Source organism: Phacochoerus africanus, chromosome 8 (genome assembly GCF_016906955.1).
Source record: "Phacochoerus africanus isolate WHEZ1 chromosome 8, ROS_Pafr_v1, whole genome shotgun sequence".
Taxonomy (NCBI): domain Eukaryota; kingdom Metazoa; phylum Chordata; class Mammalia; order Artiodactyla; family Suidae; genus Phacochoerus; species Phacochoerus africanus.
The window spans coordinates 53,835,552-53,860,107 of NC_062551.1; the positions used below are offsets into that span (position 1 = coordinate 53,835,552).

Sequence of the window (24,556 nt, forward strand, 5' to 3'; positions counted from 1 at the left end):
GTCCTTGTGGTCGCCGTCTCACTCACCATGTCTTTGTTCCCTCATGTGGGTCCCCGTCTTTCTCTGTCGCACTGGCGTCCCCGTCTGTCGTGCGTCTCCTGGCCCCCAAGCTCTGGCTCCCTGCCGCCTCCCCTTTCTGTGTCTCTCCTCCGCCACCATCTCCTCGCCAGCCTGCTTGGGCCAGGGCCCAGCCACCCTGCCTGGCCGTCCTCCCTGGCTCCCCCTCTGCGTCTCTGGGCTGGCACCACCCCCTGCCCCGCCTCGGGCCAGGCCTCTGATCTGCTGTGGACGCAGAGGTCGGGCGCCGAGGACAGACGGCAGCCCTTCAGCACCCACGGAGGCCTCCCCTGGGCCCGAGCAGAGGATCCCCCCGGCAGAGGGCATGGGGGTGGGCCGCCCCAGCAGGTATGTGCCTCCGTGCGGAGCCCCAGCTCTGAGTCTGGGAGCCACCCCCCCCCCCGCCCCTTGCTCTGGCATCCGCCCCCAAGAGCCCCACCCCACCCTTGCTGTTCCCCCTCAGTGACAGATTCCAACCCCATAACAGTCTTCCAACCCCCCTCCCCCGCCCACCCCTGGTTCAGTGCCCCCCAGGTCCAAGCACATCTCCTTTTCCTGCCCCTTTTCATCGCCTCCCTCCCCACCGCACCCCCCGCCCTCTCGTCCCATCTCTGCCTCCATCTGCCGACTCCACGCTTCCAGTCTTTCCATTTCCCAAGACGCAATCACTTCTCTGCCCGATGGCACCTCACCTGCCTGCCTCTTTCCTGTCCCCTTCTCTCGGGATCTCTGCACCTCTGGGTTCCTGTGACCCCGGTGGGGTCTCAGCCTCCCGTCAATCTCTGCCTCCAACTGACTGCCCGCACCCCACTGGTGAATGGGGAGCCAAGGGGGGACAGTCAGTGTCTCAGGGAGCGTGTGAAAGTGCTGCTCTGGGGTGGGGGGTGGGGCTCCTCAGCCCCAGATTAGACAGTGACTTTGACACGAAGTTGATGCACCTTAAGCCCCGTGTCGCCTTTATATGGAAACATTAAGCTGCTCTCCCAGGTCAGGGGGAGGTGGAGGTGGGGAGGGCTTGAGGCTCTGGATCCTCTTCCCTCCGATCCTGCTGCGGCTGGTGAGTGTGCCCTGAGGCCAGGTCCCATCCGCTGCCTGCTGGCTGGGCTATGTTGGGGGGCAGACAGGACCCCCCTGGAGGTAAAGGCCCCCTCCTCTGTGAAACGGACAAGACTACCTCTGCCTCACGGGTCTGAGGGTAGCGTGGGAGGATTTAAGAAGGCAGAGCCGTGGGTCAGAAAGGCCCAGGACCCAAGCCGGCAGCACACTCCTGGCACTTTGTGGGTCTGGCTGGGCCTCTGAGCCTGCTCCCCAACCTGTGAACTGGGGGGATGATCTTGACCTCCCAGCATCCAAGGTGAGTGGTGGGTGGGTGTGATGGAGCCCAGTGGGCGGGCTGCAGACAGCTCTTGTGCTCAGTAAGGCTCAGAACTCGGGTGCTTGGGGAACAGGAGTGGACCAGCAGGTGGTTCATGGTCAGGTCTGTTCCCTGGGCTTTGGCACCAGGAAGGGGTTGGGAGGCCAGAGTTTGTCGCTCCTTGGCTGAGGGACCTGGGACAAGAGACAGACCTCTGTGCCTCAGTTTGGTTTATTGTGAGAGGCAAAGCCCCCACATCCAAAGGTTGTGGCCAGAGGTGGGAGAGTGGGTGTGAGGAGGCCCTGCGGGTCACCTGCCTCCCCCACTCCACCATGTCGTCAGGTGACCCCTGAGAGGGGGCTGGTGCAGCGCGGGGACTCCGGGCTTGGAGCGGCCTGTAGATGTAGAGCCTGCACTGATCTCAGTTCCCCCTTTGCAGGAACAAGCTAATGTCCAGAGTAGCTGAGGGTGAAAAAAGGAGAATTGGGGCTTACCATGGGCATGGAACACGGCCAGGCCCAGCCTACTCTGACCTGAGCCTCAGCTTGGCCTCTGTAGAATGGGCCTAAGAAACGACCACCTGGTGGGGCTGCCTGGGTGGTCCCGGACAGCAGGGGCAGAGAGCCCCAAGAGTGAGGGAGGGGCTGGGTACCCATTGCTGTTGAACTTGGCAGCCACTCATAGCCCTCTCTTTGGCATGAGTGCCCCCAGCCGTGCCAAGAAGCCCATGAGGATCCCCAGAGCCTGGCACAGGGGCTCAGGTGCATAGGTGCTTGGTAGGTATTGATGGAAATGATGGCTGTGCAAGCCGTTCAGCCCCCAGCCCAGCAGGTCCCTGCAGTCCCTCCTCCACGGAGCCACATGTTAACCCTGCAGCTGCTGGAGGCCAGTGAGGCCTGTAGGTCACGCGGGCCCCTTCCTTCCTCCTCCCCTCCCCTCCCCACCCCTCCAACCCTGGTTCAGCTGCTAGGGTTGCCTCCATCTCTCAAATGAGGGAACCAAGGTTCAGGAAGGGACGTGACTTGCCACCAGTCATACAACTAGTAAGTGCCTGAGCTGGGATTCAACCTGGAAAAGCCTGAGTTCCTTCTTCTGGATCCCTCTTCCTTTCAAGGTGGGGTTTTCAAAATCCCCATTCCACAGATGAACAAACTAAGGCTCCAGAAAAGGAAGCCAGTGGTCCCAGGGCACCCAGTGTGTCAGCAACGGAGCCAGGAAGGCCCTTCCTGACCTTGAAGAAGTCCAGTTCCCCCCATTTTACAGTTGAGGAAACTGAGGTTCAGAGAGGCTCGCCCATGACCTGAGAGTCAGGGCTGAGCCTGGGTTTTATTGTATATTTTGGTTTCTTGTAAGAGCTTCACTGAAATAGAATTCACATGGAGTTCCCGCTGTGGTGCAGTGGGTTAAGAATTTGACTGGGGGGGGGCTCTGGTCACTGTGGAGGAGTGGGTTCCCAGCCTGGCACAGCGGGCACAGTGGGAACCAGTGTTGCCATGGCTTCGGCTAGGATTCAATCCCTGGCCTGGGGAACTTCCATGTGCCACTGGTGTAGCCACTAAAAAAAAAAAAGGAATGTAAAAAACTAGGGGGAAAAACGAAAAAATAAAATACATCATGTTGGTTGTTTAAAAAAAATTGAATTCACATGCCATACCATTCACACTGCACTGTAATGTTTATTGTTTCGGCCACACCTGTGGCATGTGGCAGTTCCTGGGCCAGGGGTCAAACCTGTGCCACAGCTGTAACCAGAGCCAGAGTGGTCATAATGCAAGATCCTTAACTTGCTGAGCCACCAGGGAACTCCCTCAATCAATTTTAGACATTTTCATCACCCCAATAAGAAACCATTCCTCTGGCTCTCTCTCCCCAATCCCACCATCTCCCCAGTCCTGGGCACCACTCTTCTACTTCCTCAGGGTATAGATTTGCCCATTCTGGCTATTTCATACTCACGGAAATATATAATATACGGTCTTTTGTGTCTTTCACTTACCATGATGTTTTCAAGGTTCATCCAAGTTGTAGCATCTATTGCTTAATTTTTTTTTTTTTTTATTGCTGGGTAGTATTCCATTGTGTGGATATATCACATTTTATTTATTCATCCCTCAATTGACGGATATTTGGGTTGTTCCCATCTTTTGACTGTAGTTGAATGATGCTTCTATGAACACCTGTGGACACTTGTTTTTATTTCTCTCAGGTACATACCTGGGGTGGAATTGCTGGGATATATGGTAACTCTGTTTACCCATTTAAGGAACTGCCAGACGATTTTCCACACCAGCTACACACTTTTCATTCCACCAGTAGCTTAGGAGGGTGCCACTGTCTCCTCATCCTTGGAGCTTTTCTGTTTTTGTTTTTTCCAATTTTCACAGCCATCCTAAGTGGTCATAAAGTGTAATCTCATTGTGGATTTTTTTTTAAATTTTATTTTTAGGGCCGCACTCATGGCACATGGAGGTTCCCAAGGCTAGGGGTCGAATTGGCACTGCAGCTGCCAGACTACACCACAGCCACAACAACTCCAGGTCCGAGCTGCGTCTGCGACCAGGTCATGGCAACACCAGATCCTCAACCCACTGAGTGAGGCCAGGGATTGAACCTGCGCCCTCATGGATACTAGTCGGATTCATTTCTGCTGAGCCACGACGAGAACTCCTCATGGCTGGTGGTTTTGTCTTTTTTTTTTTGCTATTTCTTTGGGCCGCTCCCACGGCATATGGAGGTTCCCGGGCTAGGGGTCGAATCGGATCTGTAGCCACTGGCCTATGCCAGAGCCACAGCAACGCGGGATCCGAGCCCTACACCACACCACAGCTCACGGCAACACCGGATCGTTAACCCACTGAGCAAGGGCATGGACCGAACCCGAAACCTCATGGTTCCTAGTCGATTCGTTAACCACTGCACCACGATGGGAACTCCTGTGCCCGTTTTAAAGTTGGGTTGTCTTATTGACTTCTAAGGGCTCCTTACATGTTTTAGATACAAATTTCTTGGATACAATTATGCAACTGTTTTTCCATTAGTGGGCTGACTTTTCACTTTCATCTTAGAGTCCTTGGAAGCACAAAAGTTTTTCTTCTCTTTTTCTTTTTTGGCCGCCCCACAGCATATGGAGTTCCTGGGCCCAGAATCAGATCAGAGCCACAGCTGTGGTGACACCAGATTCTTCAACCTGTTGCGCTGAGCCAGGGATGAAACCTGAGTCCTGGTGCTGCAGAGACTGCCAATCCCATTGCACCACAGTGGGAACTCTACAAGTTTTTCATTTTGATGAAATTCAAGTTATGTATGTATTTCCTTTTGTTGCTTGTGCTTTCTGAGCTTTTGAACCACGGGTGACCTCAGAGCCCAGGCTCATCTCTCCACGCTGACTCCATGGTGAGCAGCAATTATCACTTTGTCTTTCGTTCTTTCATTCTTTTATTCATTTTTATTGCAGTGTAGTTGATTTCCAATGTTGCATTAGTTTCAGGTGTACAGCAAAGTGATTCAGTTACATATGTGTGTATATATACATCCTTTTTCAGATCTTGTCCATTACAGGGAATTAAACAGTTGCCTGTGCTATGTTGCAGGTCCTTTTTAAGTCTCCTTCATGTGCAGTAGTGTGTGTCTGTCAATCCCAAACTCCTAATTTATCCTCTACCCACCCACCCCCCAACTCCCTTTCCCCTTTGGTAACCATAAGTTTGTTCTCTTCTTCTGTGACCATTTTGTCTTTATGAACGTGGACTCTGGAGCTGGATGGCCAGCACTCAAACACCAGCTTATTCAGCCATGACCTTGGGCAAGTTCGACAGACGGTTCTGTACCTCAGTTTTCTCATTTGTAAAATGGGGATAAAAATGTGCATTGCAGAGGCTCAGATATGGGAGTTCACAAGTGTTTAAGACAGAGTCTGGCGCTGTATAAATGTCCGCTCTAATTACTGCAGCGCTTGCTGTAACACCGACAGTATTGCTGTTACATCTATAGCTGTGCTGCTATTGTTACTATACAGGTATCTCCTGTTATTCTTCTTGTTGGTGCCCTGCAGTTCCGATCTGTCCACCTATTTGCCAGATGAGGCCCCTAAAGCCCAGGGAGCATGCCAGGCCAATGAGCCCACCCATTCCTGGCACCCCTGAAGTGGTGGCACACCTGGCACGCCGTTTCTTGTCCCCACAGGTTCGGGGCGCCCGCCCCCCGCTAGGCCAAGTGGAGGGGGTGTCCCCGCCCAATGGGCCTGGCCAGGGCCCTGCGTCGCCTCAGCGGCGCCCGGGAGCCGAGGGACGACCCGGCGCGCGACGAGGAGGAGGCCGGGCCGGGGCTGTGCCGCAACGGGTGGGCGCCGTCGCCGGTAGGGCGGCGTCGCGGGCGCTTCGTCAAGAAGGACGGGCACTGCAACGTGCGCTTCGTGAACCTGGGCGGCCAGGGCGCCCGCTACCTGAGCGACCTGTTCACCACGTGCGTGGACGTGCGCTGGCGCTGGATGTGCCTGCTTTTCTCCTGCTCCTTCCTCGCTTCCTGGCTGCTCTTCGGCCTGGCCTTCTGGCTCATCGCCTCCCTGCACGGCGACCTGGCCGCCCCGCCGCCGCCCGCGCCGTGCTTCTCGCAGGTGGCCAGCTTCCTGGCCGCTTTCCTCTTCGCGCTGGAGACGCAGACGTCCATCGGCTACGGCGTGCGCAGCGTCACCGAGGAGTGCCCGGCCGCCGTGGCCGCTGTGGTGCTGCAGTGCATCGCCGGCTGCGTGCTGGACGCCTTTGTCGTGGGCGCCGTCATGGCCAAGATGGCCAAGCCCAAGAAGCGCAACGAGACGCTGGTCTTCAGCGAGAACGCCGTCGTGGCGCTACGCGACCGCCGCCTCTGCCTCATGTGGCGCGTCGGCAACCTGCGTCGCAGCCACCTAGTCGAGGCCCACGTGCGGGCGCAGCTGCTGCAGGTGCGAGACCCACCCTCGGAAGCCACAAGGTTGAGGGGAGGAGGTGCCCCCGGGGATGGTGAGAATTGTAGGTCTAGGAGGCAGGTGAGTCGAGCCTGGAGGGAACCTGGACTACAATTCCCAGCAGCCTCTCTGACCTGGACCCTTCCGCCCCCACCTTCTGGGCTGAGGATGGTTCCCCGAGCCATTGTAGAAGTTGTAACCCCGAGAGAGAGGTCTCTTATCGTTTCTTCCTGGGGGGATAGACTTGAGACAGATTTTGAGACATAAAGAGCTTCCTGGGGCTTGAGGATGGACCTCCTATGGAATTGTGGGAAAATCAGAGCTGGACGGTCCAAGCCTTGAACTACAATTCCCAGAAGCCTCTGGGGGCAGGGAAAGTGCCTATCTGGGGTGTTTTGAGGAGGCTTTGTGGTTTGGTGGGTGGTGTAAACCACTGCTCTGCTCAGGTTTCCATTTCCCAGAAGATATTGCGGTACAGAGCGAGGCCTGTGACTGAGGCCAGGCCCCCATGAGCTTGTGCGTGATATAGGCCTGAGGGTGGCGGGGCTGCTCATACCTGTAGAGCCAGGGAAAGCAACTCTCCATGGCCACTGGACTCGGGGTCCTGCAGCAGTTGTGGGAGACTTCATTCTCCACCTCAGTGGCCCAGACCCTCCCACCTGCCTCCTGCTCACAGAAGTACAGGGCAGGGTTTGGGAAACTCTTGAATGTTAGCTTCTCAGCAGAACACCAAAACAAACAAAAAACTACAGTTCCCGTTGGGCCCTGGGGCAGTGGCTCCCTCCCGCGTCTGATGAAGGTGACTTAGTGTTTCTAGAATTTTGATCAAACTGCCCAAACAAATTCTGGCGCAGTAGCTGCCCTTGCCCAAGTCAGGACACTTAAGAACCCTGGGCTGAGGCTGGACTTGGGGGAGAGGGAGGACCAAGTGGTGGTGGGAACTACAACTCCCAGGAGCCCCTGGGGGCTCACCCCCCACTTCTGTCTCCTGCTTCAGAAAGGAGGATTCATCCGACTAGGAACCATGAGGTTGCGGGTTCGGTCCCTGCCCTTGCTCAGTTGGTTAACGATCCGGCGTTGCCGTGAGCTGTGGTGTAGGTTGCAGATGCAGCTCGGATCCCGAATTGCTGTGGCTCTGGCGTAGGCAGGTGGCTACAGCTCCGATTGGACCCCTAGCCTGGGAATCTCCATATGCCGCGGGAGCGGCCCAAGAAATAGCAAAAAGACCAAAAAAATATATAAATAAATAAATAAAAATAAGATTCGTTAAAAAAAAAAAGAAAGAAAGAAAGGAGGATTCATGACCAGGAGGGATACCATCTCTCCCAGAAGCCTGTGGGGCACTGACCTGGCCTGGGAGGTGGGTGTGGAACCATTGGGTAAGGTGGGGTGAAATTGCCAATACCTGGCCTGGGGTTAGGCCCCACCCCACACAAATACTCGGCTGCACACGCGAATGGAGTTGGTGGGGTTGGGGGCGCAGGTGGATAGCCCAGGGGCTAGCCTGAGGCAGTGGTGGAACATAGGCTGTTGGACCTAGATTGCCGTCCTGGTTTATTTTTCTCCGGTGTGTATTGAAAGGCATTTTTCTATCCCTCTCCTCCTCCTCCACTTGCTTGCTGGCTGGATGTCCTTCTTACCTTCCGGTGTCTCTTTAACCCCGTCTCTGCCTTGCTGATTTCTGTGGCTTATGCCAATGTGACTCCATCCCTGTCTCTTTCCCTCCCCTGTCTTCCTCTTAACTTGGGCTTCCATCCCCAAACCCTCTCTGCGTCTCCGTCCCTCCTTGCTCTGGGTCTCCATCCTCCCCTTCCCTGCACCCCCGTCTCCCTCTCTCTGGGTCTCTGTCCTCCTCTCTTTCTGGGTCGCCACCCCGTCTCTCTGGGTCTGTGTACTCCCCGCACCCCTGCTGGTCTCTGCTCTGCTCTTTCTCACTGTCGCTGTCTCTGCCTCCGTTGATGTCTGCGCTCCCTGCTGTCTGTCTTGGGCCACCTTTTGCCGCAGCCTCGAGTGACCCCAGAGGGTGAGTACATACCGCTGGACCACCAGGACGTAGACGTGGGCTTTGATGGTGGCACCGATCGCATCTTCCTCGTGTCTCCCATCACCATCGTGCACGAGATCGACTCTGCCAGTCCCCTGTATGAACTAGGACGGGCCGAGCTGGCCCGGGCTGACTTTGAGCTGGTGGTCATCCTCGAGGGCATGGTTGAGGCCACAGCTATGACCACACAGTGTCGTTCGTCCTACCTCCCTGGTGAGCTGCTCTGGGGCCATCGTTTTGAGCCAGTCCTCTTCCAGCGTGGCTCCCAGTATGAGGTCGACTATCGCCACTTCCATCGCACTTACGAGGTCCCAGGGACACCTGTCTGCAGCGCCAAGGAACTGGACGAACGGGCTGAGCGGGCTTCCCACAGCCCCAAGTCAAGCTTCCCTGGCTCTCTGGCCGCCTTCTGTTATGAGAATGAACTTGCTCTGAGCTGCTGCCAGGAAGAAGAGGAGGAAGAGGAGGCCACGGAGGGGGATGGGGCAGAGGCAGAAGATGGAGCTGCCAGCCCCCGAGTACTCACACCAACCTTGGCGCTGACCTTGCCCCCATGATGCAATCTGGCATCCCTCTATTTGTACCCCCTTCCCGGTGGTAGCAAGATGGAGAGATTGGGTCCTCTCCTGGGATGGGAACAGGTGTTTTCTGAGACCAACAGGCCTGCTGGGTAAAGGACTAGGTGGTGATATTCTGCCTTGGCTCGCGGACCCACCATGGACGTACCAGACCTTAATTCCTCCAAATTCCACGCTCCCTCCCGAGACCCCTTTGTCAGCCCCATTCTGGAGTCTCACCAGAGATGAGGGATCCAGAATGCTGGACCACCCAAGAGGCAAGGACTGGTAATTCTAGATTCCTCTAGATGGCCAGTTTGGTTTGTTAAGCAGGATCCTGAAACAGTGCTCTAGACTGCCTCTGGGGGAGGGCGTCAGCTGATCTCAAGCAGCAACAGAGATCTAGAATTCGTTGGTCTGAATTGACCTAAGATTCAAGGGACTGTTGCTTCTAGATTCAGCCAGCCACATAGCAAAACATTTTTTTTTTCTAGACATTTTTTTCCCTAAGGAGGGAAAGTTATGGAATGCCCCAAGAAGTCAAGACTATCTTGATGGACCAATGACATGGAATGTTCACTGCAAGTCAAGAAAAGACCTGGTTCTTCCAAAACATCCAAGAATTGAGATTCTGTGAATCCAGATTGACCACAGAGGCAAGCTCTGGTGATTCTCGGGCAGCTTTGAGCCAAGAGTTGGACTACTCCAGAAACTAGAGTTCTCTTTCTAGAATGCACAAAACAATGGAGTGTCTGTGGGTCTACCAGGACTAAAGTTGCAGACTGGGAGTTGTTGATATTGGCTAACTTCGGACCACTGGCTGTAGAGCATCAAACTGAGGGAATGATCCATGTTTCTAAATGATCCACTGGTTTTTATGTCTTTTAAAAGTGCCATTCTAGAATATCCAAAGGAACCAAGAGTCTGCAGCTCTGGATTGATCAGCGTCAAGGAAGCATGGACGGTTCTAGACGTCTGAGATTGGCTGGTTCTGGTTTGCCCAGGGCCGTGGCGAATACGGATGAGGATGGATGACTTCTTGGTGGTTCTGTAATGCCAAAAGGAATCAGGGCTCCAGGGATCCAGAGCTGTCCCTGATCAAAACCTGGAAGTTCTAATCCACTTCTAGAACTTGAGCAGTTCGAGCAGGTGGATTCAGGATTTGACAGGCCGCATTGCTGGGCTGACCTAGAAGGTGGGGACCCCAGAAAGACACTGTGGGGAACAGGGCTAGTTACTGGCAAGGGAAGGGAGAGGCCCGAGGCTGGTGAATCTATAGTGCTCTGGGATCTTCCACCTAGTGATATGTGTCTATTTCTTAAAGATGTTATACATATGTGTATTATATATATAAATAATATAAATAAAGATATCTGTTTTTTCCTGTGGTTCCTAAGAAAGATTAGAAAGTGAGCTTGGAGTTTCTAAGGTGTTGCAGTGGGTTAAGAATCTGACTGCAGGAGTTCCCGTCGTGGCGCAGTGGTTAACGAATCCGACTAGGAAATATGAGGTTGTGGGTTCGATCCCTGCCCTTGCTCAGTGGGTCGGGGTTCCGGCATTGCCGTGAGCTGTGGTGTAGGTCGCAGACGCGGCTCGGATCCTGAGTTGCTGTGGCTCTGGCGTAGGCTGGCGGCTACAGCTCCGATTCGACCCCTAGCCCGGGAACCTCCATATGCCGCAGAGGCGGCCCAAGAAAGGGCAAAAAGCCAAAAAAAAAAAAAAAAGAATCTGACTGCAGCAGCTGGCGTCACTGCAGAGGCGAGGGTTTGATCCCCAGCCCGGCACAGTGGGCTAGAAGATCCAGTGTCACCGCAGCTGTGGCTTAGGTCTCAGCTGCAGCTTGGAGTCAATCCCTGGCCCAGGAACTTTCACATGCAGGGGGTGTGGCCATACAAATGAAAAAATAAATAAATAAAAAGGGCACAAATTGAGTTTGAGCTAAGTAGAGACCTTTGCCAGGATCCAGGAAACTTTGCTCTAAATCCCAGCACTGCCTCAACCGACTGTGACCTTGAGTGAATCGCTCGCCTCTCCTCTGTTGCCCCATCTGTCAAATCGGGATGTGGGAACACATAGTTCTCCAAGGGCTTTTCCACTAAGATGATTCCTTACTTGGCTGAGGGTGGGGTGGGGTTGAGGGTACTGGAGATTCCCGAGCTCTCCTGGGGCTAGAAGGCCTGGCCTTCCAAGGGCATGTGGGATGGGAGATGCTCTCGGAGGCTGGATCTGAACTTGGATGTCCGGCTGATGCGCAGGCAAGGGGGAGTGTGAGTTGCGGCTAATGGCCAGAAGCACTTCCTCTCTGCTGCAGCTGGGGGTGGGGGTGTAGTGGGAGGTACTTCTTTTTTTTTCTTTTCTTTTTAGGGCCACACAGGTGACATATGGAAGTTCCCAGGCTAAGGGTCGAATCACAGCTGCAGCTGCCAGCCTGTGCCACAGCCACAGGAACACTGGATGCAGAATGTCAGGGGAATGTATGTGTTTGGGGGAGACTGTCCCCTAGATTCAATCACTGGGAGCCCTAACAATGTGTCTCGGAGTGTGCTTCTGGGGTGTGGGTCCTTGGATCTGGCCCCTGTCCATGCCGTTATCTACTTAAGTGCCCAGCAGGCTGGGAGCCAGCTGCAAAAGGAGCCGGTGCCAGGGAGGACACGTTCCCACCCCTGTGTCCCAGAATTGAGGGCAGGCACTGTCATTGCCCATCAGCCTGTCCCGGTGCTGCATCAACTCCAGTCCCCCCTTCCGGCTTTCCTACCTCCCTTTATCCTTCTGAATCCCCACCTAATAACCGGATGGGATTAATTAGCTGGCTGCTCCCCCATCTCGGGATGGTTGGGGTAGGTATTGTGGGGCAACGGAAACAGAGGCATGAAAAGGGTGTTAAGTTGAGGGTAAAGGGACAGAAAAAGTGTTCTGTTTGGAAGGAGAGAGGGTGGGATTGGGCCTGGCTCAACCCGGGTTTCCACTCGCTGGGGAGGGCAGATTTGAGCCACTCATAAAGGTCATTGAGGGGATTAGGAAGGTCCGTGTCTAATCTGTCAGCTTAACCAGGTCCTGGCTGGGAATCTGTCCCCACCTGCCTGGCTCAGGGACGTTGAATGAGGACCAGGCCCAGACAGCACCTCAGACCCAATTAGGGATCTGTCCATGACAGGGTCTGGGGAGCGGGGGAAGAGGCGGTTTTTGCCCAGTTTCTCCATCTGAACCAGGTCCCTGCACCCGTTTTGCCTGCAAGGAAAGGGAATGAGAGGTGGGGGAGGGGAAATGTCCTCATATGCAGGGCTCGGAGAGGAGGGAGGAGTTTAAGAACAAGAATTTGAGAGGAGGGGAAAGTGAGCTGAGCCGGGTTGGAGAGGACAGTAAGGGGGAGGAATGAGAGGTGGGAGGATGCCGAGGAAAGGGGAGTTGTCCTGGGGCGGGGTGGTGTAGGGTGCTAAAATAAGGGGAGGAATTCGGGGGAGAGAGGGAGGAGATTGAGAGGCAGCCGGCTCTGGGAAGGCAGAGCCTACGTTTTCACTGTATCTGGCCTTCTCCTATTGTCCCATTCTCCAAGACAGGGACCAAAAAGCGTAGCATTTGGAAGAAAGAATGTCTTTTGTTTCACCACTCTTTGACTATGAAGAGGCTGAGGTTGATGGGGAGGCCATGGGAAGGTGTAAGAGATCGGAGGGGCCAGTGCCTAGAGGAAGGAGGTCCAAAGAAAGGTGAGCCAATGCCGCTCTCGGTTGCATGGCAACCACTGCGATCAAAAGCCAGCTGTGCCTGCTAGGAGATGTGACTCACAGAAACAACCAATGGTTGTGCCCCGCCCCCTGGCAACAAGCCTAATAAGGTACCGCCCCCTAGCAACGTATTGGTGGGGGCTGGGCTCAGTTGAATGGTATCCTAGAGCCCGCAGCCCTTGCGCAGGCGTATTCCTCTCTCTCTTCTCACGCAACTCCTTTCCGAGGCTTCTCATTGGCTTGCAAGCCAGCCAAGTGCTTTCTTTAGTTTCGGGGGCGGGACCCGGTCCCCTGCCAGCATTCCGATTGGCCTCGCAGACCGTCTACCTCCGGCCGGACACGGCTATATCTACTCCTTGTGTGACTATTGGCCGTGGAGGGCGATCCTTTGGTATCGGAGGCGGGGCAGGCGAAAAGTCCCGCCGTAGATTGGGCGGTGTCAAAACGAGGGGCGGTCCCTACTGGCGGGGCGGTTGGGAGGCGAAGGGAGAGTCTTTTCAGCGCTGAGGACTGGCGCTGAGGAGGCGGCGGTGGCTCCCGGGGCGTTTGAGCGGGCTCACCCGAGCCCGCGGGCCAACGCGGATCCAGGCCCGACCGGCGGGACCGCCCCGGACTCCCCGCGGGCCTTCCTAGCCGCCATGGAGGACGGTGTCTATGGTGAGTCGGGGAGGGGCGGGGCCGGCTGCAAGTGGATGGAGCGTTTCGCCCCGAAGGTTCCGCCTCGAACGTTCTCCCCGTAGCGCGCCTTGCTGAGCCTTTCGGCCCCGTCGTCGCCTTGCTTTTGTGGGGCCTGGGACGCGCTTCCGGCGGGGCTGGAGACTGGGGCGTTCCAGGCCATTGTTTGGGCCGAGCCTGTTTCCGGTGGCGGCGGGAGGGGGTGGGATGGAGCGGTGGAGGCGAGGCCCGGGGCGGAACCATTCCCTCTGGAGGGGCCGGGCGAGCCCAGTGCCTGCTGGGAGCGGGAAGGGGGGCTTCTGGGGGCGGTGGGGTGGGGAGAAATCTTGAGGCCTACCGAGAGCCCGCTAAGGCGGGGGCGGGGGCTTCCGATGCCCCGCCCCCTTCCTTAACTCTTGCCAGCTGTCATTAGCTTCCCCTGCCATAGTTACTTTCCATGGACCCAGGAGTCCGGACACCCAGACCCTCAGCTCCCTCGCCGAGAATGGAGGCAGAAAACCAAGGCCTCAGCCCCCTGTCAAGTAATGGACCGCAGCTCAAGCTTCCAGCCCTTTTTTGCCCCCCCGCAGACCTGAGTTGAGGCTCCCAGTCCCCTTCCCCCACCCCCGGACTAAAGAGTCTGGATTCCCAGCCCTCCCATCTCTGGATTGAGGAATCTAGGCCCCCAACCCCTTCTTCCAGCAGACGGAGGAGGCTGGACCCTCATCCTCCCCGAACCTAGACGTCCTGCCCATCCCCCACCCCTACCCCTGTCCTCCCGCAGATGGCAGACATCCGGGTTTTGGGTCCCCAGAACTGACCCCCCCCACCCCCGACCCTCTTCCCCAGAGCCCCCGGACCTGACTCCCGAGGAGCGGATGGAGCTGGAGAACATCCGGCGGCGGAAGCAGGAGCTGCTGGTGGAGATCCAGCGCCTGCGGGAGGAGCTCAGCGAAGCCATGAGCGAAGTCGAGGGGCTGGAGGCCAATGAGGGCAGGTGAGGGCTGGGGCCGGGATCCTGGGGGTCAGGGGGCTTGGCTTGGGCCGGGGATGCACAGGCATTGACCCTCCATCCTGCACTCTCTGCTCCTGCAGCAAGACCTTGCAGCGGAACCGGAAGATGGCTATGGGCAGGAAGAAGTTCAACATGGACCCCAAAAAGGTGCTTGGGACCACAGGGCTGGGATCAGCCAGGAAGACAGACAGGGATTCTGGCATCTCCATGTGGCAGAGGTGTGGTGGTGGACAGACTCGGGCCTGATCCCTATATTCAGATATTGGCTGTCCCTCTGTCCCCTGACTTTTGCTTGTGCCTGATCCTCTGCATGGGAGGTCCTCTTCCCCTTTTTGCTCATATTTCTGGACCCACTTCTGATGTAATCTGGAGTCCCCAGGAGGAACTCAGTTGAGTCTGGCAGGGAATGTGGACAGGGACATGAGCAAAGGAGGGTTGACAGGTGCCGTAACAGAGAGAGAGGTACCAGGGCCATGGACGTTCAGAGCAGGAAGCTTGGTGGTATCAAAAAGGGCTTCCCTGAGGAGGGGGTATTCAGGTCAGGTTTGAAGGATGAATTAGTGTTCCCCGGATGGAAGAAAAATGTTTGTCCATTCATTCTTTCATTTTATGCCCATTTTCTGAGGCCTGCCTGGGGCCCGTCCCTTTGCTAGGCAAGGCCGGGGAGCCAGAGAAGACTTTGACCCTGTCTTGCCCTCCAGGAGCCCCTAGACCTGGATACACAATCCAGAGTGAGGTGTAGCCACAGTGGGGATCCTCGTGGCATCAGGAGAGCCAGAAAAAGCCCTAGTCTGGCCTGAGGCCTGGCCCTCACAGCACTTGACTACTAATGGTTTTCCACTTTATTCCTTTTTTCTTTTCTTTTTTTTTTTTTCTTTTCCATTTTTGGCTGCCCTGGGGCATGTGGCCATGGATCAGATCCAGGCCGCTCTTGTAACCAGTGCTGCAGCTGCAGCAATGCCGGATCGTTTAACCCACAGTGCCAGGCTGGGGAATCAAACCTGTGTCCTGGTGCTGCAGAGATGCTGCTAATCCTGTTGTGCCACAGCAGGAACTCCCACTTTATTCTTCTTGCCTGAAGTAGTTGTAGTTTGTTCAGTCAATCAACAAACATTTTTGGAGCTCCTGTTCCTTGCCAGACCCTGCTGGGCTGGGGGGCGTTGGGGGGGGGGGTGCTGGCATTAATCAGGGAAAGGCTATGACGTGGGAGGGATGATGCTAAGTACGGACCTGGGCAAAGCTTGGAAATGAAACTCAGCCCTGCTCTGTTGGGCATGGGGGGTGGGTTCGGAGGCTGAGGGTTCTGAGACTGTGGTGGGAAGTGGCCTGCCCAGCACGCCGGCCCTGAGACCCAGCCCCCACCCCCGCCCACCAGGGGATCCAGTTCCTAGTGGAGAATGAACTTCTGCAGAACACCCCCGAGGAGATCGCCCGCTTCCTGTACAAGGGCGAAGGCCTGAACAAGACGGCTATCGGGGACTACCTGGGGGAGAGGTGAGCCCCCCACTCCACCCCTACCGCTCACACCCAGCTCTTGCCCTCGGGCTGCCAGCGCCTCCCGAGGAGAGGCCCAGCTGGCTGGACTGGCAAAAGGAACTGACACGGGTCTGGGGGAGCCGGAGACCTTCTGGGGAGCCTGGGGACCATCTGCGAGCATCTGGGGGGCGTGGGGACCTTTGTGGACATCTGGACTGCATGGGGGACCATCCATTTATGTCGGGAGACAGTTGAGAACACCTGCAAGTGTCGCGGGAGAATGCGAAGCACGTGTAGACTGCAGGCGTGCACGGGAACCATGTGGACAGCCGGGAAGTGTGGGGGCTGCCGGTGGATATCTGGGGAACATGGGGGCCCCGTGGACATCCGTGAGCGTGAGGGCCATGTGGCCCTCCAGGGTGTGTGGGGAGCACCTAGAAATGTAGGGTACTTGAGACATCGGCAGGAGTGGGTGGGGACCATCTGTGGCTGTCTGGGGTTCCCAGGGGTTTACGGACACCTGGGCACCTGGGGACCATCGTGGATGTTGGGATACGGCACCTGTCTGGACACCCAGGGTGCCTGGGGACCTTCTGTGAGGTTCTGGGGGATGGAGACCGCCTGAACAGCTGCGGTACCCAGGACCATCCATCAGTGTCTGGGATCACAGGGATTGTGCAGACCTCTAGGGGGTGTGGAACCTTCTGGATATCTGCAGTGAAGAGACTGGGGACCTCGGGGGTGCCTGGGGACGGTCTGGACATCTGGGGGATGCGGGGGTCATCTTTGCCTGTCCGGGGATTGTCCATGATCTGAGGGCGTGTGTGGAGACGGTTGGATGTCTGGTATCACGGGGGTCGTTTGGTGAGCCTCTCGGGTGCACAGGGACTGGCCGTGAATGTCTGCAGGCTGGGGCACCGGCTCTGGGCATCTGTGGAAGCTGGCGGAGCATGTGTTTGCTGCGTTTCTCTCAGCTCTGCAGAATTCCAGCCACAGCAGGGTTCTTGCGGCAGGCGGTCCCCCCAGGAGCGTTCGGAGTATCCCTGCCCAGGTGCCAGGCCTGTGGGGGGGCCCGGCCGGAACTTTCACTGCCTGCAGGGGCAGCCACTGTGCGGAAGAGGGGGCACAGCCTCCCGGTGCTTTGCCTCTTGTCCACTCCCACCCACCCCTGGAGACCCCCTCCTGTGCATGACTTTGTCCCTGTCTTCCCAGGGAAGAGTTGAACCTGGCAGTGCTCCATGCCTTTGTGGATCTGCACGAGTTCACCGACCTCAATCTGGTGCAGGCCCTCAGGTGAGGAGGGCAGGGTTGGAAGGGCAGGAAGGTCCCTGTCGGCTTGCTCTACAAACAAAAATGGGCACGAAAAGTAGGGAATGGATTGCCTCACGTGACTCCAGAGTCCAAGGTAGCGCCTCCTTCAAGCATAGCTATATCCAGGTGTTCAAAAGATGATGAAGGGCAACTTGTCATCCTCTCTCTCGCTTGTTTTTGCTACAGAGTGGGCATTGCTTTCTGCAGACCCTCCTCCCACATGGTAGCAGAAGCCCCTATCAGCCATCAGACCTGTTGAACAACATTGGTAGAAAGAAAGAGGCTGTCACTATGTAAATCCCCCCAAAGTTTCATGGCCAATACTCAGCGGTCAGGTCTGCCCCACGTATGGAGCCCTCCTTGGCCAGTTCCTGTCCCAGGGACTGCATCCATACCCAGCTCCTCTCTGACGCAGGCAATTTCTCTGGAGCTTCCGTCTCCCTGGAGAGGCCCAGAAGATCGACCGCATGATGGAAGCCTTTGCCCAGCGCTACTGCCTGTGCAACCCCGGGGTTTTCCAGTCCACAGGTGGGGGCCCTGGCACCCGGGTCCTGGGGAGGAGGGAGCTGGGGGCTTGACCCCCTTGGGTCCCGGGGGCCCCACAGGCCCGCGTCACCTCCTCCCGCCTCTGGTGCAGACACGTGCTACGTGCTGTCCTTCGCTGTGATCATGCTGAACACCAGCCTCCACAACCCCAACGTCCGGGACAAGCCGGGCCTGGAGCGCTTCGTGGCCATGAACCGGGGCATCAATGAGGGCGGGGACCTGCCCGAGGAGCTGCTCAGGGTCAGGTCGCCCTCCCGTCCCCCGACCCCCCAGCCCTGTCCCTCTTCCTGCCCGGCCTCCTGCCGGGAACACCATCGCCCGCGGATGGTGTGTGTGCTCACGCCCGCCTGGCCGCCGCTTCTCTTTCCTCCCATCTGGCTGCCCGTCTTCATCTCTCTGTTTCCTGTTTCTGTCGCTCACGGGCCTGCTGGCTCTTTCGGTGGCCTGGTCTGTCCCTGTGTCGCCGTCCTCAGCAGCTCCTGCCGTGTCTGTCTCAGCATCTTTCTCTCCTCGGAGCTCCCTCCAGTCTTCTGTCTTCTGCTTCCCTTTCGTCCCCGGGCTCCTCTCCTGCTCCCTTGGGGGCCCTCCCACCCCAGGTCTCAGTGGTGCCCGGGCTGCTGGAGCCCCCTCCCCACTGCCAGGTAGCCCCGGGCTGGTCCCTGGAGCCTGGAGTCACTGACTGCTCCTTGGCCTCTCAGAACCTCTACGACAGCATCCGAAACGAGCCGTTCAAGATTCCTGAGGACGACGGCAACGATCTGACTCACACCTTCTTCAACCCGGACCGGGAGGGCTGGCTCCTCAAGCTGGGTACGTCCCCTCCTGACTCTGCCTCTGCAGGGCGGGAGGCTGCTGGGCCCCGGGCTCTGGACTCAGCTTTCGCACCTGCCCACTGTGTGACCTTAGGCCAGTGATTTGACCTCTCTGAACCTCCAGTCTCCACACCCAAAAAGACGATCAGGCCTGTGTGCCGGGCCCTGCCGGGCACACGTTCAGGGCCCACTAACCCCTTCTGGCTGCCCGCCTGTCCTTCAGGAAGCCCTCCCCTAGGCCAGGCCCTGGTCCAGCCCTGAGGGCACAGTCGAGATGCCGGCAGCACGGTCCCCCTCTGGAGGAGGGTTCGCTCATGATGCTCTCAGGGAGCAGAAAACAACCCAAGGGGCCGGGGTGCCCAGGTGCCTCTTGGCTCACTTGGCGGGGAATCAGGTTCCAGGCTAGACCCACTGGGAGACCATCGAGTCTGCCCCCACCATCTGCTGCCTCCTCATCAGCCCAGCAGCAAGGTGGCTGCTCCAGAGGTGGTGTACCTGCCCAGAACACGGCCCAGGAGTTGTCACCTGAGCTCAGCAGAAACAAATCTGACTGGTATCCATGAGGTTGCGTGTTTGATCCCTGGCCTTGCTCATTGGGTTAAGGATCCGGTGTTGCCATGAGCTGTGTGTGTAGGTCACAGACGAGGCTCAGATCTGGTGTTGCCGTGGCTGTGGTGTAGGCTGGCAGCTACACCTCCGATTAGACCCCTAGCTTGGGGACCTCCATGTGCTGCAGGTTCGGCCTTAAGAAAAAAAAAAAAAGACAAAAAAAAAGGCAGAACACTGCCCACAGGAGGCAGAAAAGAGCCTGCAGAGGGAGGAAACCTGGGCAGCGTGCCCCCTGGACCTCTCAGCTGGCTGGATTGGTTCCTGGTGGGAAGGGGACCATCCTGGCTGGCTCAGATGAATCCAGAACACCAGAATGGGGCAGATGGGGCGGGGGTCCATCCACCTTTAGAGAATGGGGCATCAGCAAGTTCAAGGTCGCTTAGCAGAGGTCCTGTAGGTGCAGTTGTCTGAGGATTGGAGTGGCTCTTAACCCCCGGCTGCCTGGAGATTCCCCCTGGGAGCTCTGAAAACCGCAGTAACCAGGTCACAGACCCGTGAAGTCAGGCTCCTGTGCAGGACAGGCCATCCATCATGTCGAAAGCCCCAGGGGTTCCAGTGCTGGCCAAGGTTGAGAGCTGCTGGCTCGGAGCCGTGTCTGGTAATAGTTGGTCCCGCCGGGTTTTTAATAGGGAAGCGGAGAACGGCTGTTTCAGAGAGGCAGAGACTCTGGCGAGGAATTACCATCCAATGTAGGCAGTGGAGACTGTGAGCCTGGACAGTGAGGGGGTGGAGCCGGGGACGGGGGGGGGGGGCGGCTCGGCAGAGGAAGCTTCTAGCCCCAAGCAGGGGGTCAAAGCAGGGCTTTGCTCCCTTCAGGTCTCACCACCCACCCCTTTCAGCACCCTCTTCCCCCCAGCTGTGCTCTCAGATTGAGGAGTCCCTTCTCTGGCAACAGGGGCATAAAGAATGCCAGTCACTCTTCCCAGGCCCCATGCTGGCTGATGATCTATCTGCATCAGCTCCAGAGAGGCTCACGGGTCCTAGGGGTCTGGGGCCAGTTTCGATTCTTCAAGGAAGGCCAAGTGGCGCCCCTGGCGGCGAGGGGGTGGAAAGAAAAGCAGGAGGGGCTGGTTCCCCTCCAGACCGCTCCTGTCAGCAGGAATCCTTCCTATTTCTTAGATAAGGAAATCGCAGCTCGGCCACTGTCCAGCAGCCCGCAGGGCAGAGGTGGCCTTGGATCCAGATCTCTGGCCAGGTCATCACAAGGTCATTAAAAAAAAAAAAGCACCTCTTAAAACACTGAAATGGGAAAGGGACTCGGTGGTGGTGGTCATACCCACAAAGACGGTTAGTCAAAGTCGTTATTGCTGCTGTTTAATCCTTTGGGGACCACAGGGAGGCCAGAAGCAGGTCACTTTGAAGCAGGAAGGTATGGCCTGGAGTGGGTCTCCACATTGGAGTCCAGAGAGGGCAAGTAGCTGTCCTAAAGTCACACAGCTGGTTTGTACTCCCCTGAATGTGAGTCCCCCGCACCCACCCTGACCCAAGGACTGGGGAGTTTTGTCTTCAGCCTTGTGGGGATGACCTCCTGGTCGAGACCTCTTCACCTTGGCAGTGGAGGACCCCCTTTGGCCTCGGATGCGTCCCGGGGAATAAGCCGATTGGCCTCAGTGCGGCTCCGGATCCTTGGCCTTCCCGGGAGGGAGGGGGTCCAGCAGGGGTCCCCCCTCATGTGGATGTAACTGGTTTTCTTCCCTCTCTCTCCCTCCCTCCCTGCCTCCCTCCCTGCCTGTCTCTCTGCTGTTCCTGTCTCTCTCTGGGCCACCCCCTGTGCACCCCTTCCCTCGCCCACCCTGCGGCTCGCGGGGCACCCCCTTCCTCCGCCTTCCCTTCTCGCCTGGTCCTGCCTGCTTTCTCGCTGTCTGCCCCAGGAGGTAGGTACAAGGTCTGTCCCGGGCAGGACACAAGGGGAGGGGGCTGCCCATGTGAGGGGGGCTGGGGGCTCGGACTCCCGGGCCCCGGGTCGACGGACAGCCTTAGAGAGTGTAGAGCCCCACGCTGGGGGTGGGCCGGTTCCCGGGGTCCCCCAACACGACACGCCTGTCCCTGCTTGTCTGTCTTCCCACGCTCTGTCCTAGGCCACCTTCCCGCTCGGCTCTGTCTCTCCCGCCCTCCCCGCCCTCCCAGAGGCCCCGTCCCCCCCGTTGAGCCCAGGCCCCCTCCCCCCCTTCCCTTCCAGGGGGCCGGGTGAAGACGTGGAAGCGCCGCTGGTTTATCCTCACTGACAACTGCCTCTACTACTTTGAATACACTACGGTGAGGGCGGGGCCGGTGGGCGGGGCGGGGCTGGGGCGGGGCTTCCGGGGAGGCTGGGGAGGGAGGTCTGAGTCTGCCCACCCTCTTTGGGTCAGGACAAAGAGCCCCGAGGCATCATCCCGCTGGAGAATCTGAGCATCCGCGAGGTGGACGACCCCCGGAAACCAGTAAGACCCTCCCTGTCCCCGTCCTGCCGCCGCGGGGGAGCACCTCTGGCCCCAGGGCCGGCTCTTCCCTGCTGCCCTGCCTCTCTCCCGTGTCTCCCCAGAACTGCTTCGAGCTGTACATCCCCAACAACAAGGGGCAGCTAATCAAAGCCTGCAAGACGGAGGCAGATGGCCGGGTGGTTGAGGGCAACCACATGGTGTACCGGATCTCCGCCCCCACGCAGGAGGAGAAGGACGAGTGGATCAAGTCCATCCAGTGAGCCTGGGCCTCCGGAGACCTCGGGAGGGTTGGGGGGCTGCGCCCCGACGCCTCAGCCCTCACCCTGGGATCCCGCCCCTTCCCCAGGGCCGCTGTGAGCGTGGACCCCTTCTATGAGATGTTGGCGGCAAGGAAGAAGCGGATTTCTGTCAAGAAGAAGCAGGAGCAGCCCTGACCCCCTGCCCCCAACTCCATTATTTATTACGGAGCTGCCCCGCCCGGGTGGCCGGACCCCTGGGCCCCGGGGCTGTGGATCCTGGTTCCCCGTTTGGAAGATCCATCATCTCTAGCTCCTCTCTCGTTATTTGTAATTAACACGCCATTGGTAATCTTATTAATTATTTAACCACTCGTGGTCTGCGGACCCCCTCATTTCTCGGGGTTGATGGAGCTAAGGTGCTTGGTGGAGCTGGCCCGGCAGCTTTCATCCGTGCCCAGGGCCAGGAACGCTGATGGTTCGGTGGCTCTCATAGCAGGTGGGGAGAGGGTGCTGTGTAGCCCCACGGGGCCTCTCCAACCCCAGGATGGCTGGGTTTTGGTTGCGCGCTTAGCCTGCGGAGGTGGAGTGAAGACAGAAGTTGAACGTGCCTGGAGTGAGCGTGGAGTTAGAACCGCTGGGTGCTGAGCCCGCAGGTACGCCGGGCCGGGCGGGGGGACGAGGTCTGACGCTCATTCTCGGTGGCTCTTGAGAGCCAGGAGCCAGGCCGATGTGGTCCCACTGCTGCTCTCGCGGGCTTGTGGTCTTTGAGGAACGACGTGTGGTGTCTGGTGGGCTGGGCTTATGCTTTGGGGGAAACCAGACCTGGAGGATTTCCAAAGAGGAACTGCTCTGGGAGGTTGTGGGGAGGGTGAATCTGGAAAAAAGAAGAGAGAAGGCCTGGGGATTGGGTTCAGCCAACGGGAAGGCTTGCTCAGAGGGCTGGGCAGGCGGTCAGTTGTGTCAGAAAGGGGTTGGGACCAGTACAGACGCGGCAGGGCTTTGGGGCCAGAAGGGCAGGGCTCTAGGCCAGTCGAACCCCGTTTCTCAGTCACTAGAGGACCCTCCTTCGGAGGCCATTTTACAGCGGGCAGGGAGAGCGCTGAGAACCTGCGTTTTTCTACCATCTCCTTTCCCAGGAATCTGACAGCCTCCAGAAGTGTGAGGACTGCCTCCTTGGAGGGTAGGGTCCCCTGAGCCCCAGGTCCAGGCCTGTCCCCCGTTGCCTTCCAGTTAGGGGTATGCATGGTATCCCCAAAGAACAAAAGCACATGATCTCGAGAGGGGTGTTGGGAGACCCTGCGTCTCCCTCCTTCGTCCAGGTCTGCAGGTGAGGAGGCTTTGGTACAAGAAACAACTCCAGGCAGGCCCTGGACCAAGAAGCCGCTGGAAGGGAAGCTGTTGCCCCAGGGCATCCAGAACTGCAGTTACTCCCCGTGCTCTGTCCTCTGTCCCTGAGGGGTCGAACCCCTAACTGTCGAGTGCTCCCAGTGGGGTGTGGAGGATCCCGAAAGGCCTGGATCTCAGCCTTGCCTCCTGGCCACAGACATCTGGGGCAAAGGCCCCTTAGCACTGTAACAACACTGCCACCCTCGAAGGTGGGGTCTTCCACCCCCAGATTGCTGGACTACAATTCCCAGCAAGCTGTGCAGTGCTGGCCGCCTCACTGTCAGGAGAGCCATTCTGGAGACCTCCTGGGAGATGTAGTTTCTCAGGACTCCGCTGTCAGGTTTTTCTTAGCCTGATTCTCCCCAGGTTGGGAACCGAGGCTCTGACCACCTCATCTCCAGGCGCTGATGGGAAGTGGAGTTCCCAACTCCCAGTGGTTCCTTGGAAATGGAGTCATTGACTCAAGAAAGTTATGGGAAACGAGATCCCTAGGTCGGGAGAGGGTCTCAGCCTGTGTTGCTCCCTTTTATGGAATGACCCGTAGGTGCTGAACTGTAGGTACTGTGTGCGGGGAGGTACCTGGCTCGATGGAGATGCCCGGAAGAGCATCCCAGGCAGAAAGAACAGTGTGTGCAGAGGCAGGAAGAGGCATGTTGTTCTGGCATAACTGACATCCCCAGTATGGGGGGGATGGGGGCGATGGAGAAGGAAGGGGACGCCTGGGCCTGATCATTCGGGGCATGGACAGCCAGGTTAGGACTTTGAATGCATCCTTAGCTGATAGGAAGGCATCCAAGGAAGGGCAGGAAGCAGGAGAGTGATGTGTTGGGGTTGACGTGGTAGGAAGGGCCTCCGGCTGCTGCAGGAGGTAATTTGGGGGGACGCGGGGGCGGCAGCAAGGAGATAAGTTAGGAGGCTGTGCCGTCATCCTGGCCTGAGAGGGTGTGGTTCTGAAGGTGGAGAGACCTGGGCCCGCGTGAGTCACTGTGGCAGAGGAGCCGGCAGGACTTGCTGAGGGCTGGGTCCGCTCTGGGCCTCTGGCCTGAGCCGCTGATGAAGGGCAGTGTCACGGACTGAGAGGGCCAAGGAGGAGCTTTAGGGGGCAGACCCGTGGTTCCACTTGGGCCAAAGTGGGCTAGAAATGCCAGTGGAACATTCAGATCAGACCCCAGTCACCTCAGACGTGCGCTTCAGTTTTGGCCCCAGTCTGTCTTCTCCCAAGGGTGGAGAACTCTGCCGCCCAGCTCCCTCCTCTCCCAGGACCTCAAACTCCCAACCCCCATGTTCCAGGTTGAGCTGTGTCCCTGCAAATCCATATACTGAAGTTCTAACCCCTCGTACCTCAGAATGTGATCTTGTTTCAAAATAGGACTGTTGCAGATGGCATTAGTAGGGGTGAGGTCATGCACACG

The 24,556-nt window shown here is 57.7% G+C and overlaps 2 protein-coding genes across 3 annotated transcripts; both read left to right on the plus strand.

The window, feature by feature from the left end:
• Positions 1–4,905: 4,905 nt before the first annotated feature.
• On the plus strand, positions 4,906–10,340 carry KCNJ14 (potassium inwardly rectifying channel subfamily J member 14). The gene is made up of 2 exons (XM_047792257.1): positions 4,906–6,347; positions 8,355–10,340. The coding sequence occupies exons 1-2, from the start codon at positions 5,646–5,648 to the stop codon at positions 8,949–8,951; spliced, it is 1,299 nt and encodes a 432-aa protein (XP_047648213.1). The 5' UTR covers positions 4,906–5,645; the 3' UTR covers positions 8,952–10,340.
• A 2,768-nt stretch (positions 10,341–13,108) lies between these two features.
• On the plus strand, positions 13,109–22,129 carry CYTH2 (cytohesin 2). 2 transcript variants are annotated; one of them, XM_047789890.1, is made up of 12 exons: positions 13,109–13,330; positions 14,177–14,324; positions 14,423–14,489; positions 15,718–15,836; positions 17,031–17,111; positions 17,545–17,657; positions 17,767–17,915; positions 18,374–18,485; positions 21,276–21,352; positions 21,448–21,519; positions 21,621–21,775; positions 21,866–22,129. In XM_047789890.1, the coding sequence occupies exons 1-12, from the start codon at positions 13,312–13,314 to the stop codon at positions 21,951–21,953; spliced, it is 1,200 nt and encodes a 399-aa protein (XP_047645846.1). In that variant the 5' UTR covers positions 13,109–13,311; the 3' UTR covers positions 21,954–22,129. The 2 variants fall into 2 exon arrangements, with proteins under 2 accessions (XP_047645846.1, XP_047645845.1); XM_047789889.1 differs by lacking the exon at positions 13,109–13,330 and adding an exon at positions 13,695–13,869.
• The last annotated feature ends 2,427 nt before the right edge of the window (positions 22,130–24,556 follow it).

Excerpts from the sequence above, each read along its gene's own strand:
- CYTH2 (XM_047789889.1), top strand. The coding sequence starts at position 13,785 with ATGGACCCAGGAGTCCGGACACCCAGACCCTCAGCTCCCTCGCCGAGA. Across the intron at positions 17,916-18,373 it reads TGCCCGAGGAGCTGCTCAGG|AACCTCTACGACAGCATCCG; the intron begins GTCAGGTCGCCC and ends TTGGCCTCTCAG. Across the intron at positions 18,486-21,275 it reads GGGCTGGCTCCTCAAGCTGG|GGGGCCGGGTGAAGACGTGG; the intron begins GTACGTCCCCTC and ends CTTCCCTTCCAG.
- KCNJ14 (XM_047792257.1), top strand. The coding sequence starts at position 5,646 with ATGGGCCTGGCCAGGGCCCTGCGTCGCCTCAGCGGCGCCCGGGAGCCG. Across the intron at positions 6,348-8,354 it reads TGCGGGCGCAGCTGCTGCAG|CCTCGAGTGACCCCAGAGGG; the intron begins GTGCGAGACCCA and ends CTTTTGCCGCAG.